We start from the raw sequence: 22494 nt of genomic DNA, 5'->3' as shown, positions 1-22494 counted from the left end.
GGCAGTAATAAGGTAGCGCGGGTAAACTAGGCAACCTTTTCAAATCGAGTCATTCTTGCTAGCCATGCTTTTTGTGATGATCGGTTCCGCGGATATACGTCTCGAGCCGAAACATTATTCATTCATGTCTAAGCCGATGTGTTCAAATGGAAATATTCCTGAGAACCTTGAGGCAATTGAATACCGCAGGTAACGCGGCCAGCAGTACTTGTGTGATGCAAGGATTTCGCAAGACAAACTCAAAGAGGAGGTAGCAACGACTTATATGACCGAGCTACATCCCACACACCTCACTGTTCGTTCCGTTTCTTCATCTTATCAATCAGACAAGAACAACACACAACCAACGTAAACCATCACCGCTCAACACCGGCAATATGAGATTCACCGCCCTTACTTCCGTTGCAATTCTCGCAGCTACTGCCGTCGCTGCCCCAGCCATCCAGAGAGAGGAGAAACGGGCTTTTGTCACTGAAGAGCTTGGTAAGTATAACTGGACACCCTTTCAACCACACTTAGATAGCTCTTCAACTAATTGGCATAGATCCCCGCGGGTTCGTTACTAAGGATAAGCGCAGCTTCATTACTGAGCCTGAGAAACGTGGCTTTGTTACCGAGGACAAGCGAGGATTTGTCACTGAGGAGAAGCGTGGCTTCGTCACCGAGCCCGAGAAGAGGTCTTTTGTGACTGAGGACAAGCGTAGCTTCGTCACCGAGGACAAGCGCAGCTTCATTACTGAGCCTGAGAAACGTGGCTTTGTTACCGAGGAGAAGAGAAGCTTTGTCACTGAGCCCGGGAAGCGTGGTTTCGTCACCGAGGATAAGCGTAGCTTTCTTACGGAGCCTGAGAAGAGAGCGTTTGTAACTGAAGACAAGCGTAGTTTTGTCACTGAGCCCGAGAAGCGTGGTTTCGTTACCGAGGATAAGCGCAGCTTCGTCACCGAGCCTGAGAAGCGCGGGTTTGTCACTGAGGAGAAGCGATCTTTCGTGACTGAGCCCCACAAGAGAGGATTTGTCACGGAAGATAAGCGCGCCTTCATCACTGACGAGGACATTGAGTAGTCTCTGTTTGTCTTTGCCACTCCGGGACTGTTGGTGGAGTTCAAATTGAAGTCACAGGGGAAAGGGTTAAAACCGTACAGATTGTCCTCTCGGGAACCTGGCGGTATATGTTAAAATATTTTTGATTACGCTAGACGAAGTAGCTTCAACAGCAGACTGGTCGTTGGAATCAAAACTTTTGTTTCGCCTCACAATTATCTAGCTACGATGCTGAACAAAGCAAGTACGTGGTAATTATCAATAACATGCTCGGATTGGAAACAGGTTGCCCGCCGCGACCTCGAAAGCGTTTATGAAGAACCGAAAGTGCGCGCGACCGTGCCTATACACTGACTCACATGATGTTGAAGACTTTGATGTTGACGAGAGCTGAATCTGGTATTGTCGAATGAGATGCTTTCTATCTACATGATACAGTGTGCCTTATTGAAACATCGCCAGTAACTATATAGCAATCTTGCATTCTACTCAGTGTCGCCAGTCAGCCAAATTTCGTGGCCGTTTCCTTCGTTCACGATGCGACTATTCAGACATCCGAGGACTGCTACGCCACTTGCAATCCACCAGACCAGGCCAGTGATATTATGGGACGACCCGTAGCTATACACAATTCCCGCTATGGATGAAGTTGCGGACCTCATCAAACCAGACAGTAAGAATGCGCTGCTATGAGTCCGTGCTAGAGCAGATGGATGCGGCGAAGACCTGAAAAGCACGTAAGTGTGTGTAGGTAAGGCAAGTAGGCGATCAAGCTCAACTCACAGGTTGGTCAGTACCAGTTGCGCAGGTACGACAAAAGTGGACGTCCCCACCATCATGATTTGGACCAGAATGATCAGGAACCACACCATGAACCCGGTTTTGCCAGCTGGTGGTGAACTAGTCGAAGGCATAGCCGCGATGTAGGGCAAGATAAAATACAGGAGAGGCATTCCAAGCATGAACTTGCGCCACATCTTCAGAGTGCCGAGGCGACGACTGATACGGGGATATATGAACAGCTGTGTGGGCAATCCCATCATGCCGACGATGAAAAGAGACCACATGATTTGATCTGGCTTCATGCCGGCTCCGCCAGAGAAGAGAAACGGGAGCCTCCGTTTTCCGTCTTTGTCAACCGGGTCGCTCAGAAAACTCGTCCATAGCGTGTTGTACGTCGTGATGTGATATTCTTGGATCGCGTAGGATACAAGCGTGAGACACATATTTCTCGTGAACATGCGCTTCGTCGGCAGAATGATAGGAGTCGTTTTGACTGCCTTCATCGGTAATTTTTGCTCCTCGGAATCCCTCTCGGATGGATCCGAATCGTCCGCGATCATATGCGACATTTCTTCATCTGTGGCTTCCTCGTGGGCTGATCTGGTCGCTGTCGAAATTTTGGTTCCAAACAATAGCGAGCGAACCCTTCTGGTAAAGGCGACGCCAGGATCGTATCTATCTTTCAGGGGTTCTAGGGTCTGCAGAAGCCAAAACTGTGAGCTCGGATCAGCGATCCCAGATAACAAGTCACGAGCTCACCTCTTCCAAGAATAAGAAAACGGCGAAGAAGGCTAAAAGCATGATGCCTCCGCTAAGGATTGCGGGTGGTGAATATGGCCATGCTTTTAGAAATGCGTTATTGCCAAATCTGTCCGGATATTTCCCCGGCAGATCGGCCAGCTGCCCAGCCATCAGGGGACTGGCCATGGCGGCAACATTGAAGGAGATTGGGAGCAATAAGAATGCATGAGGCTGAAATCTTCCCTACTCGTTAGCTCTAACTTGAAATTTTCAGTGATATGACCGACTGACCGTTTCTCAATGACAACCTCTGACACCATCGTCCTCACTGTCGCCACATTTCCGTTCACCAAACCTTCGAGGATCCGCAATGCCAGTGCCTGCTTGAAATCCGTGATGAATCCGAACGCAACGCATCCGATGACTACGTGTTCAAACACAAACTTTAGTTGCCGAACATCGCCCTGATGGCACATTCAGTCCGTATGATGCAGGAACTCACATGATCCAGCTATACCCCCCATGAGAACAAGTTTTCTACCGCCACGGGGAGAATCGGCCAGTTTCCCCAAGAACATTGACGAGAAACATTGTGATAGCATGAAACTTGTTTGCAAGTAGGCGACCTGTCGGACAATCGCTCCCGAATCCAGCGTTACGTCTAAAGACTGCAGCTGATAGAACAAATAGGTCTAAGAGGCCTTGTCAGCGAACCCCTAATGTGCTCATCTTCGTGGTGGCAACATTGTACTCACCAGCAGTGAGATGCTCACTACCGGCTCAGCAAACCGTAGAAAACACAAAATCGCGAGCTGGTCTTTTCGCGGCAGAGACCGCCAAGTCACTTCATCCTTCTTGGCTTCCATTTCTGATGAAATCTGGATAATACCTCAGTCCAAGATCTCAAGTAAAGCGTTGAATCAACTTTTAGTCGTCTCTCCCAGCTCAAACTTGCTGTAGACAGACCAGAGACCTCAGTAGCTTGCTCTCTTCGCTCTGCACACCTTGACAGCGGGGTTTCTTGCTTCCACACCATCCGCGGGTCCGCAAGCATTCCTCACTAGGAAAGTAAAGCTCCGAGTCGAGTCCGACAGCGGCGGGGTAGCTCCGTGCAAGCTTCGGTCCGCAATGGGGCTTGGCTGATTGAAACAGGCCTACTAAACCTTCACGCAGGCCACTTCGGTCCGCTGCTTAAGCTCAGCTGTAGGAGCGTGAGCTGCCAGTTTTCCTGCTATTGGGCTTCAATGGAAAGACGGCGCCAGGAAAGCTGAGGTCTGTTAATCACGCTGGTTTAACCGTATCTGTCATTCCCCGAGATTTTGTATCGCCCTGTTTTGCGTATTGTCCAGGCAGCCAACAACGATGGTCAAGAACGTCACCTTTGCAAACAATATGAGAAAAACAGCCAAGTACGACGTGCTGGAAGAGGGCGAAACTGATGATGACGGACTTGAAAGCCTCGGAGGTATGGAGCTAGATCACAGCGACCAGCGCAGTAACTCGCCAGCATTCCCAGATCAATGGAATCGAGATCGTGTCTTTTGGGATCAGCGCCTTCGCAAGATTCGACGGATAGCCTGGGTCGAGGGCATTCTACTGACAATTCTTCTTGGATACATCGTTTCTCTCCACATCGGAACTGTGTGGTCGCGAGAAGAAGCAACCCCATTGGGAGTTGACCCCAGTGGTTTTGTCCCTCCAGGTGAGTTAAGGTCTTCCTTGACGCTAAACTGTGCCCCCTAACTTGAGCCACAGAAATCGGACAGCCTGTTAAGTGGGCAAAGTACGACGACGAGACTGACCCTCACTATTTCAAACCCGACGTGTTCAAGAACCTCGAAAGTGTACAAGCTGCGGCAAGGGATTTCAAAATGTCACACAACGGTTCGTTGACACGTTTCCACTAGATGAGATCTAGTTCAGCTAATTCAATGCACAGCATCAAACGTCAAAATAAACGGAAAATACAGCACGTACATGGATTTCGATAATAATCAACAACCGCTCCCTGCGTACGTCACCCGCAAAGGTTCAGAGCTGTACAGCATCCGAGCCTTCCACCAGATGCACTGCATAGTAAGTACCTCCAACGAAAGGATGGTTCCAAGAAGTAAGCAAATAACGCGTTTCCAGTCAATCATCTTCGAGGATATTGGATATAGAGTGAACAACAAGACGTCCAAGTGGGATACAGGGCATGTAATTCACTGTTTGAACACGGTGAGGTCAGCGATAACATGCCTAGCGGACGCTACGCCAATTTCCTACGTCCATGGGATGGGTATTGGTCACACTACAGACGATCAACAGAGTCATTGTAGGGACTTCTTTGCGCTGAGGGAGTGGGCCCACGACCCAGTACGGGCAGTGAAATGGGTCAATGTTGCACCAGAGGATGAGAAGGATAAATATGATGAGATTGTAGACTAGAGTCGTCTCTTACTATGTAATAAGGATCGTTATTGCAAATGAACGAGACACAAAATGATTCCGGGGAATTTGACGATTGCAGGTGCCGTTATGTTTAGTAAACTGCATACAGTGAACTAAGATACAAATAAGTCGATAGTTCAAGGAGGATTCGAGAACCGGTAATGGATGCATATTGCAGCCGTGCAATAACGAGTCTAGGTAAAAGTATGAATTCATCTCCAGTTCTTACTAAAGGAACGATGTATCTAGGTAAATGCAAGTTTGGCGATGTGAACCTTCAATTCGTTCTACTAGAAACAATATTCGACAGCACATACATCATGTCAATGTTAGAGTCGTCCTGCGTCAAAAATCGTGGAGTAAGGTCTTCAGTGGGGTAGGCTTCGGCGGCTACAGACAGGGCTGCATTCGATGTTGAGTTAATCCTCTAGATCCGTACGTGCCCCTAGCAATCGAGATTCATGTCTAAAGATTTTCGAATGAGCGCGGTGACAGTATCAATCTTTCTCTTTCGATCAGCAGATGGTTCTGTAACATCTTGTGCGGTTTTCAATGACCACTTACGTGTTCTTGATCGAATACACTGTAGTGATTACCAGAAGTCTCGAGGACTTGCTCCACAAAGCCTTCGAGCATATCTTCCCAACCAAGTTGAGGCAAGAATCGAGTTCTATCTAGAGGACACTTTTCACCCGGGTCCGCCATGGGCACCAAGTCCTTGGCTCGGATGAGCACTGCATGTGGCGGGGTTGGGTCGACGTCCCGGGAGCGGGCCGTTCCAAGAACACCGGTCCTCGGCAGCGACCACGCCGGGGGCTCCCACTGGTCGGACAGACATGTGGCTCGCATGAGGGCCGTCATGAGCTTGTCGCGCGTCTCTTGGTTGACGCCGGGTAAAGCTGGGGCGTGGTGTAACTTTGCTGGCTCTTTTTGAGCTTCTGGCCGAGGGCAACGGGGGTAGACAGAGTCGATGAGAATTATTCGCGACACGCGTAGGCCACGACCTGAGGTCGCTAGCATGTGAGCGATTTGCACTGCAAGGACACCGCCGAATGACCATCCTGTATTGCGATCAGCGTTTGGAGTAAATGATGAAGAGTGTCATGCCACATACCACCAAGAACGATTTCTCCTCGAAGCATGACTCTTTTGATCAGGCGGATGTATGCTTCTGCTATTTCCTTTACGCTCTGCCATCCGCCAATGCCATCCGCATCGAACTTGGGGTCCCATATTCCATAGACCTTACGTCCTAACGTTCCAACCTTGAAGTAGCTAGTGAGAAGCCCACTCGCATCGTGGATCAAGAATACCGGTGGTGGCTCGTTACGAGATCGTGGGATGTCTTGGATCAAGACCGGGTTTGCAGCAGGCATGGTGGAAGAGTTTTCGTGTTTTCCGGCAGCAGTCTGAGCAAGCAACTTGAGGATGGGTGATGCTGCAACCCCGGCTTTGGGGACTATTCACAGAATTGAAAGTCGTCCTCTCTCTCTGAAAACAACTAAAGCCTCGAGGTAAGTTCTTTGCTTCCCATGACTTGGCAGCCAGGGCGGGATGTTGGCTCACTCTGCCTACGGTCCGAGATATGCCCCAACCTTATCCGCAGTTGTATCCGAACTCTTTCGGTGTCCAGCTGATGTTACCCCCCATATCCATGCCAAAGAACCATCTTGAATTATCAACAGGGCTGTTTACAGGCTCTAACGCCTGGATAATCAGTGGTTTCCAGCGATCACCGTTCGGCACAGCTCATTCAACCAACTTGCACTTTGATCCACGAATCTCGACATGGAGAAACACGCCTTTCTCCCGCAACAACCCCAAGGCGAGGGCTCGAGCTCACAGCGAAACAGCTACCATGATGAGACCGATTCAGTGGATTACAGCACCGAAACCCCCCGGAAACGAAAAGCGCGCCGCAGCGGCATCTGGGCAACAGCCGGAAAACTCGTCTTCATCCCCCTCGCAGTCGGAATCTTCTACCTAGGGCGAATAACCCGCGACATGACCCCCGCACGACCGCCCGAGCCTGTATCGCTAGGCAAATGCTCTCCGGACTGGAAGGAGTCCAAAGCCCGAGGATGTGTCTACGACTTCATGCTCTCTACGTGGATGCATCCCCGATGCTTCAATGAAGAGATGCATGAGAAATACCTAGGCTACATGAAGTGGAGGAACACGACGTATTGGTACGAACGAGAACGCATCAACGAGGTTCCGTTTGATGTGGCTGCCAGTGGTGAGCACGGCGAAATCTTCACAGACGGCACGATCCACCACATGCATTGCAGCTATGTTTGGGATAGGATCACGTATGCTTCCCATTTCAAGCCTCGAGTTCTGGACTCTCTTTGCCGGGACCCGAAACATGTTGAGCACTGCATCTTGTACAACGGGATTCCGCAATCATGGGAGATTGACTTGCCAAACATCACTCGGGTGTATAATGAGCCTCACGAGATAGACTGTTTGGTCGGTTAGCTTGTTTCGAGAGGCGGGGGACAGCATCTGGCGGCAAGCTGAAATGGGGTATTTGATTCTTACAGCGCGTACTGTAGTGAGCTTGTGATTTTTCTTAGACAGCTCGGCATCTTCAACAAACACACAGGTTGAGCGAATTCAGATGACAAAATGGTACACGTAGCTGTAGCGGTCGGAAGCGAACAAAAAAATAAAAATATACTGAACCTTGGGTTTCATACAAAGATGATTTATTCAACGGTAGCATGATACATGTATTCTCTAGATCTAATATTGTGCCAATCTTCTCTGCGGAAAGGTGTGAACGGCGCTATCCTCCTCTCACTTCCTCCGCCGCCCACCGTACCTCATTGCCGTCTCCACTGAGCCTACTGATTCGAGGCTCGTTGTCAGACCAGCGCCAAATTTTAAGCCAAACCGACCTTCTCCAACTCAGAGAGCTCTGGGAAGGGGATAATCTCCGTATTGTTGTCATAGCCCGCTCCCTCGGGAGCAACATTCTTGTAGCGAATTCCCCTCACCGGATCGTTCGCCCACCTGCGCAGCGCTGACCAGTCTCTGCACATGAATTGCTGGTCATCCGTGACATGACCGACAGCGAAGCCGTTCACGTAGGTCATTGGCGTAGCGTCCGCTAAGCACATGATGGCTTCGCGGATCGCGTTGAGACAGTGGGCTATGTGCTTGGGAGCCCACTGAGACGAAACGTTGTTGGCCCTGTGGCCATATTCCTCGGCAATAGAAATCTACTCGGCAATTAGAAAGCTTTCAGTCATCGAGTGTTGCTGGTACTCACAAGACAATGCATCTGGTGAAAAGAACGGATGATGTAAGTTTGTCGGTATGACACTGTAGAATAATATGCTGGCAGCTTCGCAACCGTGCCGTCTGGCTTCTTCCAATCTGCGAAGTTGCCATTCACAAGGACGTTTGAGGCTGGCGTTGTATTAGCGGAATTCTCTTGAACTTAGTGGACGTATGTGGTCATACAGTTGTGAAGACTCTTCAGTCTTTTGGCCATCATCTTAGTCTTGTTCAAATCATAGAAAGTATCCTCCTCGATGTAATATGGCGACGTGCTATCAAACAGCGTCCACCTCGGTGGTTCACCAATACCTGAAGCAAGCTTGTAAGTCAAGGTGTCGAAGCGCCGATTTCACGGGGAAGAGACAACTCACCTGGAGGTACGAAGCCATTCGGGTCGCTACCTATGTGGCCTTTTCCACAATTAAGTGACGCCTTATCATATGAAACTCGATCGACCACCGCGAATACAATCACGAGCAGAAGCGCTACGATAGTGATGAGTAGACTTGTGCGCAGACACCAAATGTTGCTCTCCAATGCCGCGAGTTCACTGCGCAGCTTCTCTTCCACGCCTTCCTGCTGGTCGTCATCATCGGACTGGCTTGTGCGCACAGCATTGTATCTTGGCGTAGATTGCCAGAAGACTGATTTCAGCTTCTCCATGGCTCGCACTTCTTGTGACAGGGCTTTGAACAACTCCAGCTATTTTAGTACGCATGTAATTCTTTTGGCACATAGTTGAGTCAAAAAATCCCAATTTGGTACGGGATTGATGGATTCATCTGATGCTGCTTTGCGACCTTGCAATGGAGTTCAGTTGGTCGGATAGGTAATCCATGTGTGAATTCTTAGGCTAGAGCTGGCCAACTGAATGGATTTCGGTTTGGCGTGATGTTTGGCGGGCGAGTCAACTGTAAAGCTCCCCGGTTTGAGCCGGTCCGAACTTTGGTAACGGCTCTCTTCATGCGGTCCGAACCGAATTCAGGGGCCTAGGAGACATGGGCATGGAGGATAGACATGTGGGAATCTTGTCTGGAGCTCCAGGCTTTGCACTGCTCGGAAGATAGCGTTCGACCAGCGTTGTCAGCAGATTTCTGGTCTTTGGTCGCACTCAGCGGTTGGCAACTTGACGATTGGTATTCAGTAGATTTGGGAAACTGTACATGCAAGTTGTTTGGTCTCATTCCCACCAAACAACTGACACCACACAGCGCCGCCATCACCGCCACAAACAAGAACCTCCTTTCCAGGGAAAGTTGCACTGAGCACTAGCCATGTCAAAGCCAGAGCCCATAGCGATTTGCGGCATTGGTCTGCGGTTACCAGGCGGTATCAATACCCCAACAGCGCTATACAATTTCCTCATCAACCGCCAAGATGCCCGCTCCAAACCAGATCATCCGCGATACAGCTCGCAAAACCACTATTTCACAGCGAGCGGGAAATCGGGGCATTTGCCGACCGAGGAAGGATACTGGCTCTCGCACGATGATGTCTCAAAATTTGACCCATCACTGTTTTCTATGAATCCCAAGGAGTTGCTGAAACTAGACCCTCAGCAGCGGCTGCTTCTGCAAGTCGTCTGGGAAGCGCTGGAGAGTGCTGCCGAAACAGAGTGGCAGGGCCAGAAGATTGGGTGTTATGTTGGCAGTTTTGGGGACGACTGGCGCGAAATGCACGCCGTCGATGCTCAAGACGACGGCATGTATCGCTTGACTGGATACATGGATTTTGTGCAGGCAAACCGCATTTCTCATGCTTTTGATCTACGAGGTCCAAGGTGATTTTCTCCTTGTCATGATTTAAAGATCCTCGCATGAACTAACATTTTTCCTGGATAGCATGACCGTTCGCACAGCATGCTCAGCTGCCGGTTTGGCAGTCCACTTAGCCTGCCAGGCAATACGCGGCGGAGAATGCGACTCAGCAATCGTCGCCGGAGCGAATTTGATGCTCTCGCCAGGGTTCACCAAACTCATGGCCGAGCAAGGCGTGCTCTCGCCCGATGCCTCGTGTAAGACGTTTGACGCCAGCGCGAACGGCTATGCCCGTGCGGAAGCCGTCAACTGCCTCTATATCAAAAGGCTTGACTGCGCGATTCGCGACGGGAATCCGATTCGTGCCATCATCCGTGGATCAGCAACGAACTCTGACGGCAGGACGCTCGGCCTGACCACACCAAGTGCACAAGCACAGCAGCAGTTGATTCGCGATGCATATCGACACGCAGGCATACCAGAGAACGAGATATGGCAGACCGCTATGGTTGAGTGCCACGGCACCGGCACGGCTGTGGGTGATACCATTGAGGCGTGCACTGTTGGCGCAGTGTTTGGAGACAAGGGAATGCTTATCGGATCAGTGAGTGTTATTCGCGGCATCTCATCGCGAATTACTGTTCACATTTCCTCAGATCAAACCCAACCTGGGCCATTCTGAAGCAGCTTCGGCTATTTCAAGCATAATCAAGGCAGTTGTGTCTTTGGAAACGAAAACCATTATGCCTAACATCAAATTCGATACCCCTAGTGTCAGCAGTAAGTTTGGTGCATTCTTCTTGACAGCGGTATGGGCTGATTAGCATCAACAGTTCCTTTCGCATCAGCAGGCTTGAAGGTCCCTACAGAACCGCAGTCTTGGCCTGAAGAAAGGGCAGAGAGAATCGGTGTCAATAGCTTTGGAATCGGAGGCACCAATGTCCATGTATGACGTTCAATCAACATCCTTCAGCGTTGTGAGCTAACGTAGATAGATTATCCTAGAATCTGCGGCGACAGTAGGAAGTCCGACCACCATTCGAAGCCGTGGAAATGTCGAGACCCCGCCTCCGTCACCTCCTCTCAGAAGAGACCCAGCAACGCTACTACTGTTCTCCGCGGGACACGAAGAGTCACTCAAGGGCGCTGTGTACGAATACCAGGAGCTTCTTCGCGTTAGGCCTGCAAAGTTGGAAGACCTTTCATACACGTTGATCCATCGCCGCTCCCATCTAGCGCACCGCACCTTTGCTGTAGTTACCGATGACTGCGACCAATTGGCTTTCACGCTTCCTCCCACGCCTGCTTTCCGCCCCAGCTCACAAACTGAGGGTATCGCTTTTATTTTCACCGGCCAAGGCGCCCAATGGGCCCGGATGGGTGGGCATCTGATGAAAAGTAGTAGGGACTTCCTGCAAGACATTAGGGAAATGGACGTCGTCTTAAAGAGCCTCTCGCAAGAACACCGTCCAAGCTGGAATATTAGAAGTCAGTGCAGCCTTCCCACAGAAGCAACCAAAAAGTATCTCCAACTAACATGGACGTGAACCAGACGAGCTAATGAGATCGGATTCCACATCTCGCCTTGGGGAAGCAGAGTTCGCGCAAACCATTTGCACTGCGGTCCAAATTGCCTTGACTAGACACCTTGCCAGATATGGAATTACGCCCAAGGCAGTTGTCGGCCATTCCAGCGGTGAGATAGCCGCTGCATACGCGGCCGGTGTTCTCTCGCTGAAAGAAGCAATCATCGTCGCTTACTATCGCGGTTTCATGGTCAAGAAATTGAGATCCCAAGGCTCTATGGCGGCGGTTGGACTGGGAAGAGAGCAGGTCATACCATTCTTAATGCCTAACGTCGTCATCGCTTGTGAAAACAGCAGCTCGAGTGTGACTCTGTCCGGAGACACGGATGCCCTTGAGACGGTTTGCAGCGCAATCAGGTCTGCTCGGCCAGATACTCTAGTGCGTTTGCTAAAGGTTGACAAGGCATACCATTCTCGTGAGTCAAGAGCTAGAACCTGCCATGGCAAACTTTTGGTGACATCTTCTTGCTACAGATCACATGCGTGCAATCGGCATCGAATACCAGTCTCTCCTCAAGCCACACCTCAGTCCAAAGTCGCCAAACGTTGCGTTCTATTCCAGCGTCTCATCCCAAATTCTCGAACGCGGCTCCGACTTTGGCGCCAATTACTGGCAGCGGAATCTGGAATCACCTGTGCTCTTCCGACAAGCTGTAGTACAACTTCTCCAAACATCATCGACGACGCTGCATCTCGAAGTTGGACCACACTCAGCGCTGGCCGGCCCCTTGAAGCAGATTTACACGGAGATGGCCATCTCCCCACCTTATATCTCCGTTCAAAAACGAGGCTCAAATAGCGCGGCAGCCTTTCTTGCTGCTCTTGGCGAGCTGCACTGCCGAGGCGTTCCCGTCCAGTTTCCCATTCCGGACGGGGTTCGGCCGTTGACAGACCTGCCACCATACCCGTGGCATTTGAGCAAGGCTTTCTGGCCAGATTCGCGCGTCACAAATTCCTGGCAGTTTCCTGAACAACCGCCACACGAGCTGCTTGGATCACGCACGTTGGTAAACCCAAGTACAGCACCGAGTTGGAGGCATCTTCTCTCACAGGACAATGCTCCCTGGCTTGCGGACCATTGCGTCGGCTCGGATGTGGTATTCCCAGCCGCCGGTTACATCGCGATGGCTGGTGAAGTCATCCGGCAGCTTTCTGGGCAGTCGTCCTACACTATCCGTGACTTGCGAATCTCGAACGCTCTGGTTTTCTCGCAGGGTAGCAAAGTCGAGCTATTGACTTCCGCGAGAGGGGAACAGCTCACTTGCGAGGAGACTTCGGATTGGCGGGAGCTCACGATTCAGAGTTGCACCTCATCCGGCACATTGACAACACACTGCCGATGTCGTGCCCGAGGTGGTCGCGTTTCTACCGGTCCGGACTTCACTGGACTTGACGCAAAATCCTTCCTTCGGACTGTTGAGCCATCGCAATGGTACAAATCCATGTCGCGAGTGGGATACAACTACGGCCCGAAGTTCCGAGGTATGAAGAAGATTCGTGCAAGCGTCAATTCGTCAGCTGTAGCAGTCGATGTTTCTGATGAGAGAGATACGCCTGAGCACCAGGGTCGCTATCCGTTGCACCCCATCACGATCGATCAGATGCTCCAGTCGCTCATCATCGCGAATCACTCCGGTGAACCTCGTTTGCTGAAAAGATTGTATCTGCCGACTCACATTGATGAGCTATTTATCACTTCGGAAGCTTCAACGAAAGGACTTTTACTCCAGAGTGTGAAGACCGGTGGTGAGACAGACTATCAAGGGGATTGCTTGGGGGCAGTGTGTGATGGTCCCGGAGCCAAACCCGCCGTCTTTATCAAAGGCCTTCGGCTCTCACCAGTCGATCTAGATGATACCGGTGCTAGCTCAGCGGATAGTTCGAAGTTTGCAGTCATGTCTTGGGAACGAGACGTTGACATGGTGGATTCTGCGGACTTGGTGTCGTCTGCTTCTGACCCATCCTTCCCAGAGACACATCAGCTTCTCGAGGAGCTCTTTAAACTTTGCGGTGCAGCGGCACTCAAGCAAGTAGACGAAAGAAGCATACTTATCAGCGAGACTCAGACACATTTGGCGAAGCATCACAGCTGGCTACGGTCCCACGTCAGCAAGTCTAGTCCACAACTGCTTGACATGGGCACCGAGCAGATTCGGGCGAAGATAGTTGACATCGTGTCAAGGCTCGCAAAGACCTCTGCATCCGCAGTGGCTACTCTCATAGAGCGCTGTTACACTCATGCCGCGGGACTTTTTGACGGCACAAACAGCCCTCTCGAGGTATTCCTCAAAGACAACGCACTTCACGAATTATACGACTGGATGAACACCCTCTTTACCTACAAGCCCCTCCTACAATTACTGTCCCACAAACGAGGTCGCCACCTGCGGGTTCTCGAGATCGGCGCCGGAACCGGGGGTTTGACTTCCCGGATTCTGAAAGATCTGACAGACTGTTTCGAGGATGGCAAGGCCCTCGGGACCTACGTTTTCACAGACGTTTCTGCTGGGTTTTTCCCGGCAGCGAAAAAGCGCTTTCGTGATGTTACTCCCGGGTTCTTGGACTATCGTGTCTTGGATATTAGTTGTGATCCAGCTGATCAGGGATTCGGTGTTGAAGAGTACGATCTCATCGTGGCGAGTAACGTGCTCCATGCCACTCCAAAGCTGAACGAGACTCTGAAAAATGTCAGATCACTGCTAAAGCCTGACGGAAGACTATTGATGCACGAGCTTTGCTGCAACACGAAATGGATCAATTTCATCATGGGTTATCTTTCAGGGTGGTGGCTCGGAGACTCTGACAGCCGCTCGGAAGAGCCTTACATCTCTCCTGAGCAATGGGAGGAGCGTCTATCTATGGCCGGATTCTCAGCGCCAGAGGTAATCTACGATGCTGAGCCGCAACAGAAGCTTAACGCAACCATCATCGCTCGCCCTCTTGTGACCAAGGGCTTTGCCAACCTCGGCTCACAGCATATAACATTGCTATGCGAAGAAATGTTTAATTCGGTGGTGGTCGAGGTCAGCCAAGTTCTGAGAGGTCTCGGTCACTCTATCACCATTTCCACGCCAGGCTGCGATAACCCACATGCTAGTAGCATAGTAATGTCGATAGTTGACCTGTGCCGTGGTGACGGTTATTTTCACGACATGACGGAAATCAAGCTAGACAGTCTCAAGGGGCTCTTGAAGCATCTACAGGACACGAAGTCGAGCCTACTCTGGCTTACACGGCCCTGCCAGTCCGGTTCGGTAGATCCGACCTTCGCTCCGGTGCTCGGCATCGCGAGAACAGCAAGAGTCGAGATGGGTGTGCAATTTGCCACCATGGAGCTTGATAGTGTTGACGAAGATTCTTTGCAAGCCGTATCTCAGGTCTTGAGGAAGACATTCTCCCAGAACGCGGCCTTGACTTCCAAAATGGGTCAAGATATGGAATTCTCCTACTCCTCGGACCGCATCCATATTCCTCGATGCAAGTGGACGCCAATTTCTCGGGCTCTTGCATCCGAGATTCCAGTCTCTGCCAGCAAGATGTTGCAAATCTCGAGATCTGGGGCCCTACAGACCCTTCACTGGGAGTCTCGCCAGCTGCCCGAAGACATTCCATTCGACCACGTCAAGATTGACGTCTGCGTAGCAGGTCTCAACTTCAAAGACGTCGTCACAGCCATGGGCCTGATCAAACCTTCGGCTCCAAAAGGACTCGGATGTGAAGCTAGCGGTATCGTGACATCCATCGGAACTTCTGTGACGAATGTTCGCGTGGGTGATCGCGTCATGGTCTTCGCGCCCGAGGCGGCTTGCTTCTCTACGGAGATACTGGCCCCAGCCCAGCTTTGCGTAGCCGTTCCTGACACGCTCGGCTTTACTGATGCGGCGGGTATCCCGTGTGTGTTCACCACCATTCTTAGGGCCCTGGTAGATAAAGCGGGCCTCCGGGCTGGTCAAACTGTGCTTATTCACAGCGCGGCCGGTGGTGTTGGTATTGCGGCCTTGCAAGTAGCTCGGTGGATTGGAGCAACAGTCTACGCGACTGTAGGCAACGATGAAAAGGCAGGTTTCCTTGTCAGAGAGTGGAATGTCCCCAAGGAGCACATTTTTTCCTCTCGAGATGTCAGTTTCGTGGAGGGCATCAAAACAATTACTGGTGGCCTCGGCGTTGACGTCGTGCTGAACTCTCTGACTGGGGAGCTTCTCCATGCATCGTGGGACTGTGTCGCTCCTCATGGTACCTTTATCGAACTTGGGAAGAAAGACACCTTGGCAGGTGGAAAACTTGCCATGGCGGGCTTTGATGGAAATCGGTCCTTCATTGGCGTCGAGATGGCGAATCTGGCCGCTGAGAGCCCCGCCATCATCTCTCGCTTGTTACAACAATGCGTTGACTTGTATCGACAAGGCCACATCCTGCCTATTAGGCCTGTCAAGGTCTTTGCATGCAATGAGACTGAAGATGCCTTTCGATACTTGTACCAGGGTACTCACATTGGAAAGGTGGTTGTCGACATGACCGAGACAGATGAGGAGGCATTGAGGGTATCTCAGGCGCCGTCGACTGCCAAGTTCCGCGAACAAGCCACTTACGTACTTGTTGGTGGCATGGGTGGTCTTGGGGGTACAATCGCACGATGGATGGCCTCCCACGGTGCCAAAAGTCTGGTCTTCATCTCCAGATCCGCCGGGCGTAGCGATGATGATCAAGCTCTATTATCAGAACTTCAATATGCAGGTAGCAAGGCTGAAGCAGTACCATGCGACGTAGCGGACGAGACGGCCATGCAGGCGGTCATGTCCAGACTCGCTTCATCCAAGCGGATCGCGGGCGTTTTGAACCTGGCAATGGTGCTTGCTGATGGTGCAGTTTCTGACCTTACACTGTCGCGGTGGCAAACGGCGACATCGCCCAAGATACGTGGGACATGGAACCTCCACCATGCCCTACCTCACGATCTTGACTTCTTTGTGCTCTTTGGTAGCACATCGGGTGTACACGGGTACCCAGGTCAAGCAAACTACGCTGCTGCGAATACCTTTCTCGACGCGTTCACCCAATACCGCCGTGGTTTAGGACTACCTTGCACAGTAGTTGACTTGGGGGGCGTCGAGGACGTGGGATACGTCAGCCGCACACGAGAAGTCAAGGATGCCATGAAGAAGTCCGGGTCCAAGTTGGTCTCCGAGGACGACATGCTCCGAAGTCTTCAACTTGCCATCGCTGAAAGTCAACAAGTCACAGTGAACGCAGAAAACAGAACATGCCGTCCAGCCTCAAACGGTCAGCTGGTACTTGGCCTTGACTGCACCACATCCATCGATGATTCTGGCAATCGAGTAGTATGGAAGCACGATCCTCGCATGAACCTTTACTCAGGTATTGCAGAGAATGAGAAGGCCTCGCGGAACGAGGCAGGATCATCAAGCCTAGCTGAGTTCCTATCCAGTTTGTATTCAATGCCAGAAGACGTTGAAACCACAGCGTCTACGTCATTTCTCGCACAGGAGATCGCCCGCCGGGTGTTTGGGTTTCTCATGCGTGAGGTGGAAGAGAGCGGTATTGATACTGCTCTTTCCCCTTCGGCACTTGGAGTCGACTCTCTCATGACCATTGAGATTCGCAACTGGTGGAAACACACGTTGGGTGCGGATATTAGTGTGTTGCAATTGACAAGCGCTCAGAGCTTTGATCAACTGGGACGATTGGCCGGGAAGCAGCTGAAGGAGAAGATTACTGCGCTGCCAAAGAAATAGAAAGAATCGAATGTAGAAGAGTTGGCAGATAGATGAGCACAAACGATAATGAGATCACAAAATATTACACACCCACCTGTTGTGAAGCCATTCGCGTGGTCTTGTTTCTGATTCTGACTCCGGATGATGGCGCCTGACTCGGAAGCGTGGGTGGGGCCGACGGGATCGGAGAGACGTTCGATGTGGGGTCGTACGGGTCCGGTCCGGCACCGTCGGTCAGGTGCATGAACAGGGATGACTCAGCTCGGTGAAGCACGGAAGAAAAGCTCGAGTGGGGCACTCCAATGGAATTGTCGTCATTGGTAATTCATCGCGACGCAACTCTTCCTATCACCACATCTCGCGCTCGATTGACTCACCTCTACCGGTTGCAGAGCACACCGCTCGACCATGAGCACTCTTGCCACTTGAGTCTCAGCCATACCAAAATGTCAAGGTCAGGAGCCTTCCGGCTGTGCGTCAGGCCGCGGGCTACGGCGCAAATTCGAGCTTTTCGACCTTTGAACCTTTCGACAACTGCCTCTGCGCGGGCTGCCGAGATTCGCGATGTCTCCTCTCTCCCACCGAGAGTTGTTCCGAAATACCGCGACCCTCCGAACTCGACCTCTGGCCTGCTGTCGCTGCACTGGCCGACGCCTCCGCGGAATATCCTCCTGATGCCGAAGCTGCGATCCCCTCAAGTTCTGCGAGCGACCATCGACTTTGCGAAGCATCTACAAAGCACATACTCTGGCCTGAACCTGATCTTCGAACCGAGAGTCGCGCAGATGGTCCACGAGTCCTTCAACTTTCCCATCTACACGTGTAACCCATCGGCGTTCCCGGACACGATCGACATGATCACGACGCTCGGCGGCGATGGAACCATCTTGCGCGCCGCGAGCCACTTCAGCATGTACCAAGCTGTGCCACCGATTCTCGCATTCAATTTTGGTACTATTGGATTTTTGGCGGAATGGAAATTCGAAGAATACAAGAGGGCCTGGAGAGAGGCGTACATGAGTGGGAGCGGCGTCGCTGCAGATGATTTATTGACGCCACACACAAGGGTCGCAAGCGGAGAGAAGGAACACGACGTCAAGGACGGGGCTCAGTCTGGATGGCACGCTTCTCCTGGCAAGAGCATGGGGCAGAGTCGGGCAGCCAAGATCTTGCTCAGGCACCGACTACGGGTCGGCGTGTACGATAATAACGGCCAGAACATCAGCAGCCAGTTACTCCCGACGACGAAGTCACAGGCGCATCTGCCAGCCGAACATCCCGAAGACACAATACTTTCGAAACGAGACATCCCTCAACCGATTCACGCCCTTAACGAACTCCTCATCCATCGGGGCCCGAAGCCTCACCTTGCCCACATCGACATTTACCTCAATAATCGATTCCTCACGGAAGCTGTCGCAGATGGCATATTACTGAGCACGCCGACAGGCTCTACCGCATATAGTCTGAGCGCTGGTGGCTCCATCATACACCCCCTTGTCAAGTCACTGCTCATCACTCCCATCTGCCCCAGGAGTTTGAGCTTCCGGCCTCTGGTCCTCCCCCTCAACACCAAGGTCACACTCAAAGTCAGCAGCAAAAACCGTGACGGTGAGCTGGAGGTTAGCATTGACGGAAAGCGAAGCGCCGGTGCAGGTATCGGCACCGAAATCCGTGTCGAAGGCGAGATGGTGGGCGAGTCCAGCAACGGTGACTGGAAGGGAGGTGTGCCATGTGTCATTTGCGGACCAGGCAAAGGCGACGCGTCGGACTACGACGATGACGGCTGGGTTGGGGGTCTCAACGGCCTGCTCATGTTCAACTACCCCATCGGGAGGTGACATTGAAACTATCGTGATACCCGAATGTAAACTACAAAAGTCTTTCAATGGAGTTGGTGGCATAAGGGGGGCACTTTGGTCAGGCCTTTTCTCTTCTTTGGATAATTGTCTTACTGCTCAATGGGCTGGAAATCTCAAGATCGCATTCATCATCGACTGTAATATTGATGGCTTACAGTGATGATCATGTCGCATACAGAGGTTACACATCAGCATCCCAACGTTGGCGGCCAGGACGTCTTGCTACGACGGTCCAGTATCGAAAGTTAAGAATCTCAAATGCTCTAACGTGAATGATAAGCGAGTGAGACAGACAAGTGAGTGAGACACAAAACTGCGCCGATGAGATAAACTGGCTTCCATATCAACATCAACAGCATCAATTCAATTCAAACTACTCATAATCCTCATCTTCAGACATCTCTTCAATAAACTGGCACGTTCGTGAATTGTGTCCCGGGTGACCACAAACGCCACACCGTCGCTGACCTGTCTCGGCCCTCAGTTTGCGACCACTAGTACGACGCATTTCCTCCTGAACCTGCGCAGTCACATCTTTCTGTGACTGTATATCTGCTGCGTCAGCTACAGTAAGACTTCCTCCATGTTGTAGGCGTGTTTTCTTAGTTCTCCGTCGTCGACTGAGTTGGTTATTCTCGTCTCTAAGAATCTGTACCTCAGATCTAAGTAAGGCTACTTGGTGCATGATGCCTCTTGTACCTTTAGAAAGTCATTCAACAGCCTCGCAAATAGAGGTTGGGGAGCTGCTTTGGTGACGAGTGATCCGACTCTTAATAAAGTTGGATTGAGAGCTTGCCTCTACTGGGTTGTTTGGTGTCCTTGAAACCCAAGGCGGAGGTGTCTGTGGTAGTGATGCTGGAGGCGTTGGAGTGTGTAGCCGGATATCCAGCTTTGATAGGACGCTTTCTGCACTCAGAGGAACAAGCCCAGCTCCTCTAAAACCCCCTTGGATGTTTTTTTCAGTCATCGCTTGACTAAATGCGCTGCGATATGCAGGAAAGAAGTCCTCCTTTGAGATGTGGGTTACGCCCCGCCGCATCTTATCCTCAATTTGTTGCCCATACGCCGTCTTTAGCGGACCAAAGCACCCAACGTCAAGGGGCTGGAGTAGATGAGACGAATGAGGCGGCATACAAAGTGTAACGATCTTGTTTGCCTTGCAATATAGCTCAAAGTCTGTTGAGTGGTGACTTTCGTGCCCGTCGACGACGAGGAGGCAATATTGGCCTCTCAAACGTGGTTTCGTATGACGATCATAGTGCTGGATCCAATCTAGGCCTCTTTCATTTGTTGTCCATCCGTTTTCTGACGTCGCAATGACCCAGTCGTCCGGGAAACCTGACTCTGTATACCAGGTTGAGAGGTGATATTGGCCTGCAACGATGATGTACGGCGGGACGTTATAGCCTTGCGATTTGATGGCTTGAATCACTGTAACCCATTCTCGATTACCAGGCTGCGCCATTTTTGTGTTTGAACGCCTTTCAGTACTTGTGACAACCATGCCAGATGCAATCTGGCCCATCATAAAGCCAGTCTCATCAAAGTTGTAGATATCAAACTCATCGATACCATACTTCGCGATTGTGTTCTTCACAAGAGCGAACCAGCCGCGAATAGCCTCTGCATCCTCGCATTGGGCCCTCTTGTAGTCGTACCTCCGAAAAAACCGCGTCCGTAATTGTGGTTGTCGTTTGACGAAGTTTAAGGCCCAGCGCTTCCCAACCGGAGGCGCGTCGCGATCAGCAAGCAGTCGATCAGCCATTTCTTCCACACCACGGATCCGGGGAGGGAATGATCGGGCATCTAGATCGAGAATGTGATCAACTAATGTCTGCTCTTCTAGCAAAGTAAGATTCCTCGAGTTCGGTATCCTGTCGCTTCGAGATGTAGAGCCCTTCAATCGTCGACTCAATGTTGCATGGCTGACCGAGTAGATCGTAGCTGCAGCCCGTGCACTAAGCTCTGGATTGATTCTGATAGCTTGAAGGGCCAGCTGTATGCCTGACTCATTACTTCTGGATGCCATGATGTGTTGTGGAAGAAACGTCTCCATTTGTGTTGAAGCATCATCGGCGCAGTTTTGTGTCTCACTCGCTTGTCTGTCTCACTCGCTTATCATTCACGTTATGTCTTGGTGTACTGTCGATGTGTTTAGTCATCCCCAGGCAGGCGATCCCTCGCCGGCCAGAGGGTTAGCCGACACTTGTCAGCGTCGTGTGGCTAATAGAAAGACATGGGAAATCACCTCATGTTCCAGCCTTGGTGTCTTTGATACCACCTCCTTGCAGCCTGTCGGCGAGGAAATCGACTAGGCTTGCGAGTGGCGAGACAGGTCGCCGAGCTCAGCGAGCTGGAGCAATACAAGGTATCAGTTCCTCGTAAAATCATCATAATATCACGATCACGTTGATGATCTCTCAGAAGTAGGAGCTGTTCCAGGCGGATGCAACTCCCGGGATTCCGCTTTCATCGAGGACACTACCAAGGGGGTAAGTTGCGCGAATCCCTTAACACACTCCCTAGGCATAGTAAGAGTTCGAAAACGCCGCTACGGCCCTCTAGTCGCGCTGCATCTAGAGTCTCGATCGACAGAGCTGGCCTGGATTTCCTTCAAACTTGGCATTCTGTTGTCCCATGATCTGACTGAGTGGACAGTAGTTGCCTCTATCTGACGCCAGATGAGGAAAGACTTTCGCCAAGCTGGCTGTACAGCGTGGTCTGGACTTGTCAAAGACATTGTTCGAAGGTCGAGTTGATAATGTTAAGAGAGCTGGATTAGGACTTAGGATTTAGGATATGGACTTTGATACACCGGCTTCCAGCGTGTTAAGTCTCAAAATTCGACGAGCTGGCACACCCTCTAGTTCTATTCTCTGGATCCTTCATGAGTGAACTGTGAAGTCCAATGGCAGCATTGGCCGCAGATCTTAATGGCAAAGTTTGCTGCATCTTTGGATGTTGACTGGAACTTAGCAGCAATAGATCACGGGCAATCGTGAGCCGGCAACCGTGGTGTTGAAACGCCGCCTAAACTCTCACCTTACATACCCATGCGATCATGATCTAGGCCGTCCGCCGTCGGCATGGCAATATCGGCATGGTCGAAGAGAATCGGCGTTCTTTTGCCATACATTTGAACCGCGTCGGCCTTGGCGACGCCGCGTTGTAGTCCTCATAGCTACGTGTGCCTCTAGAAGCAGAAGTCTACCAACACCAGAGGGCAAGGCAGTGTGGCTTTCCGAACGAGGTCGTCAGTCTAGGAATT

General features: G+C 51.3%; 8 protein-coding genes across 8 annotated transcripts; 5 read left to right on the top strand and 3 right to left on the bottom strand.

The window, feature by feature from the left end:
• Window positions 1-377: 377 nt before the first annotated feature.
• BDP81DRAFT_411901 (uncharacterized protein) lies at window positions 378-1062 on the top strand (the record flags this gene model as incomplete). Its single annotated transcript, XM_060589181.1, has 2 exons — window positions 378-483; window positions 545-1062. 2 exons carry the CDS (start codon window positions 378-380, stop codon window positions 1060-1062), a joined length of 624 nt encoding a protein of 207 aa, XP_060437606.1.
• A 376-nt stretch (window positions 1063-1438) lies between these two features.
• On the bottom strand, window positions 1439-2751 carry BDP81DRAFT_387637 (uncharacterized protein; the record flags this gene model as incomplete). Its single annotated transcript, XM_060587034.1, has 3 exons — window positions 1439-1767; window positions 1825-2522; window positions 2584-2751. 3 exons carry the CDS (start codon window positions 2749-2751, stop codon window positions 1527-1529), a joined length of 1107 nt encoding a protein of 368 aa, XP_060437605.1. The 3' UTR covers window positions 1439-1526.
• A 1206-nt stretch (window positions 2752-3957) lies between these two features.
• Window positions 3958-4995, top strand: BDP81DRAFT_336387 (uncharacterized protein; the record flags this gene model as incomplete). Its single annotated transcript, XM_060585915.1, has 4 exons — window positions 3958-4267; window positions 4321-4449; window positions 4505-4641; window positions 4699-4995. The coding sequence occupies 4 exons, from the start codon at window positions 3958-3960 to the stop codon at window positions 4993-4995; spliced, it is 873 nt and encodes a 290-aa protein (XP_060437604.1).
• Window positions 4996-5443: 448 nt separating this feature from the next.
• Window positions 5444-6374, bottom strand: BDP81DRAFT_400992 (thioesterase; the record flags this gene model as incomplete). Its single annotated transcript, XM_060588767.1, has 3 exons — window positions 5444-5500; window positions 5563-6059; window positions 6113-6374. The coding sequence occupies 3 exons, from the start codon at window positions 6372-6374 to the stop codon at window positions 5444-5446; spliced, it is 816 nt and encodes a 271-aa protein (XP_060437603.1).
• Window positions 6375-7072: 698 nt separating this feature from the next.
• On the top strand, window positions 7073-7655 carry BDP81DRAFT_443182 (uncharacterized protein). The gene has a single exon (XM_060591716.1). It carries the CDS (start codon window positions 7096-7098, stop codon window positions 7477-7479), a length of 384 nt encoding a protein of 127 aa, XP_060437602.1. The 5' UTR covers window positions 7073-7095; the 3' UTR covers window positions 7480-7655.
• A 51-nt stretch (window positions 7656-7706) lies between these two features.
• On the bottom strand, window positions 7707-8503 carry BDP81DRAFT_387630 (uncharacterized protein; the record flags this gene model as incomplete). Its single annotated transcript, XM_060587033.1, has 3 exons — window positions 7707-8225; window positions 8276-8415; window positions 8470-8503. 3 exons carry the CDS (start codon window positions 8501-8503, stop codon window positions 7887-7889), a joined length of 513 nt encoding a protein of 170 aa, XP_060437601.1. The 3' UTR covers window positions 7707-7886.
• Window positions 8504-9560: 1057 nt separating this feature from the next.
• BDP81DRAFT_336354 (polyketide synthase) lies at window positions 9561-17382 on the top strand (the record flags this gene model as incomplete). Its single annotated transcript, XM_060585912.1, has 7 exons — window positions 9561-10066; window positions 10128-10647; window positions 10700-10823; window positions 10877-10989; window positions 11039-11531; window positions 11596-12045; window positions 12104-17382. The coding sequence occupies 7 exons, from the start codon at window positions 9561-9563 to the stop codon at window positions 17380-17382; spliced, it is 7485 nt and encodes a 2494-aa protein (XP_060437600.1).
• A 342-nt stretch (window positions 17383-17724) lies between these two features.
• Window positions 17725-19483, top strand: BDP81DRAFT_443180 (ATP-NAD kinase). Its single transcript, XM_060591715.1, has one exon. It carries the CDS (start codon window positions 17811-17813, stop codon window positions 19203-19205), a length of 1395 nt encoding a protein of 464 aa, XP_060437599.1. The 5' UTR covers window positions 17725-17810; the 3' UTR covers window positions 19206-19483.
• The last annotated feature ends 3011 nt before the right edge of the window (window positions 19484-22494 follow it).

This window comes from Colletotrichum phormii, assembly GCF_030913505.1.
Source record: "Colletotrichum phormii strain CBS 102054 chromosome Unknown BDP81scaffold_46, whole genome shotgun sequence".
Classification (NCBI taxonomy): domain Eukaryota; kingdom Fungi; phylum Ascomycota; class Sordariomycetes; order Glomerellales; family Glomerellaceae; genus Colletotrichum; species Colletotrichum phormii.
The sequence above is the reverse complement of the archived record's forward strand: the minus strand, read 5'-3'. Positions and strand labels throughout refer to the sequence as shown.

Bases quoted from the DNA above. Each gene is read 5' to 3' on its own strand.
- BDP81DRAFT_443182 (XM_060591716.1), top strand. From the start codon at position 7,096: ATGCTCTCTACGTGGATGCATCCCCGATGCTTCAATGAAGAGATGCAT.
- BDP81DRAFT_443180 (XM_060591715.1), top strand. From the start codon at position 17,811: ATGTCAAGGTCAGGAGCCTTCCGGCTGTGCGTCAGGCCGCGGGCTACG.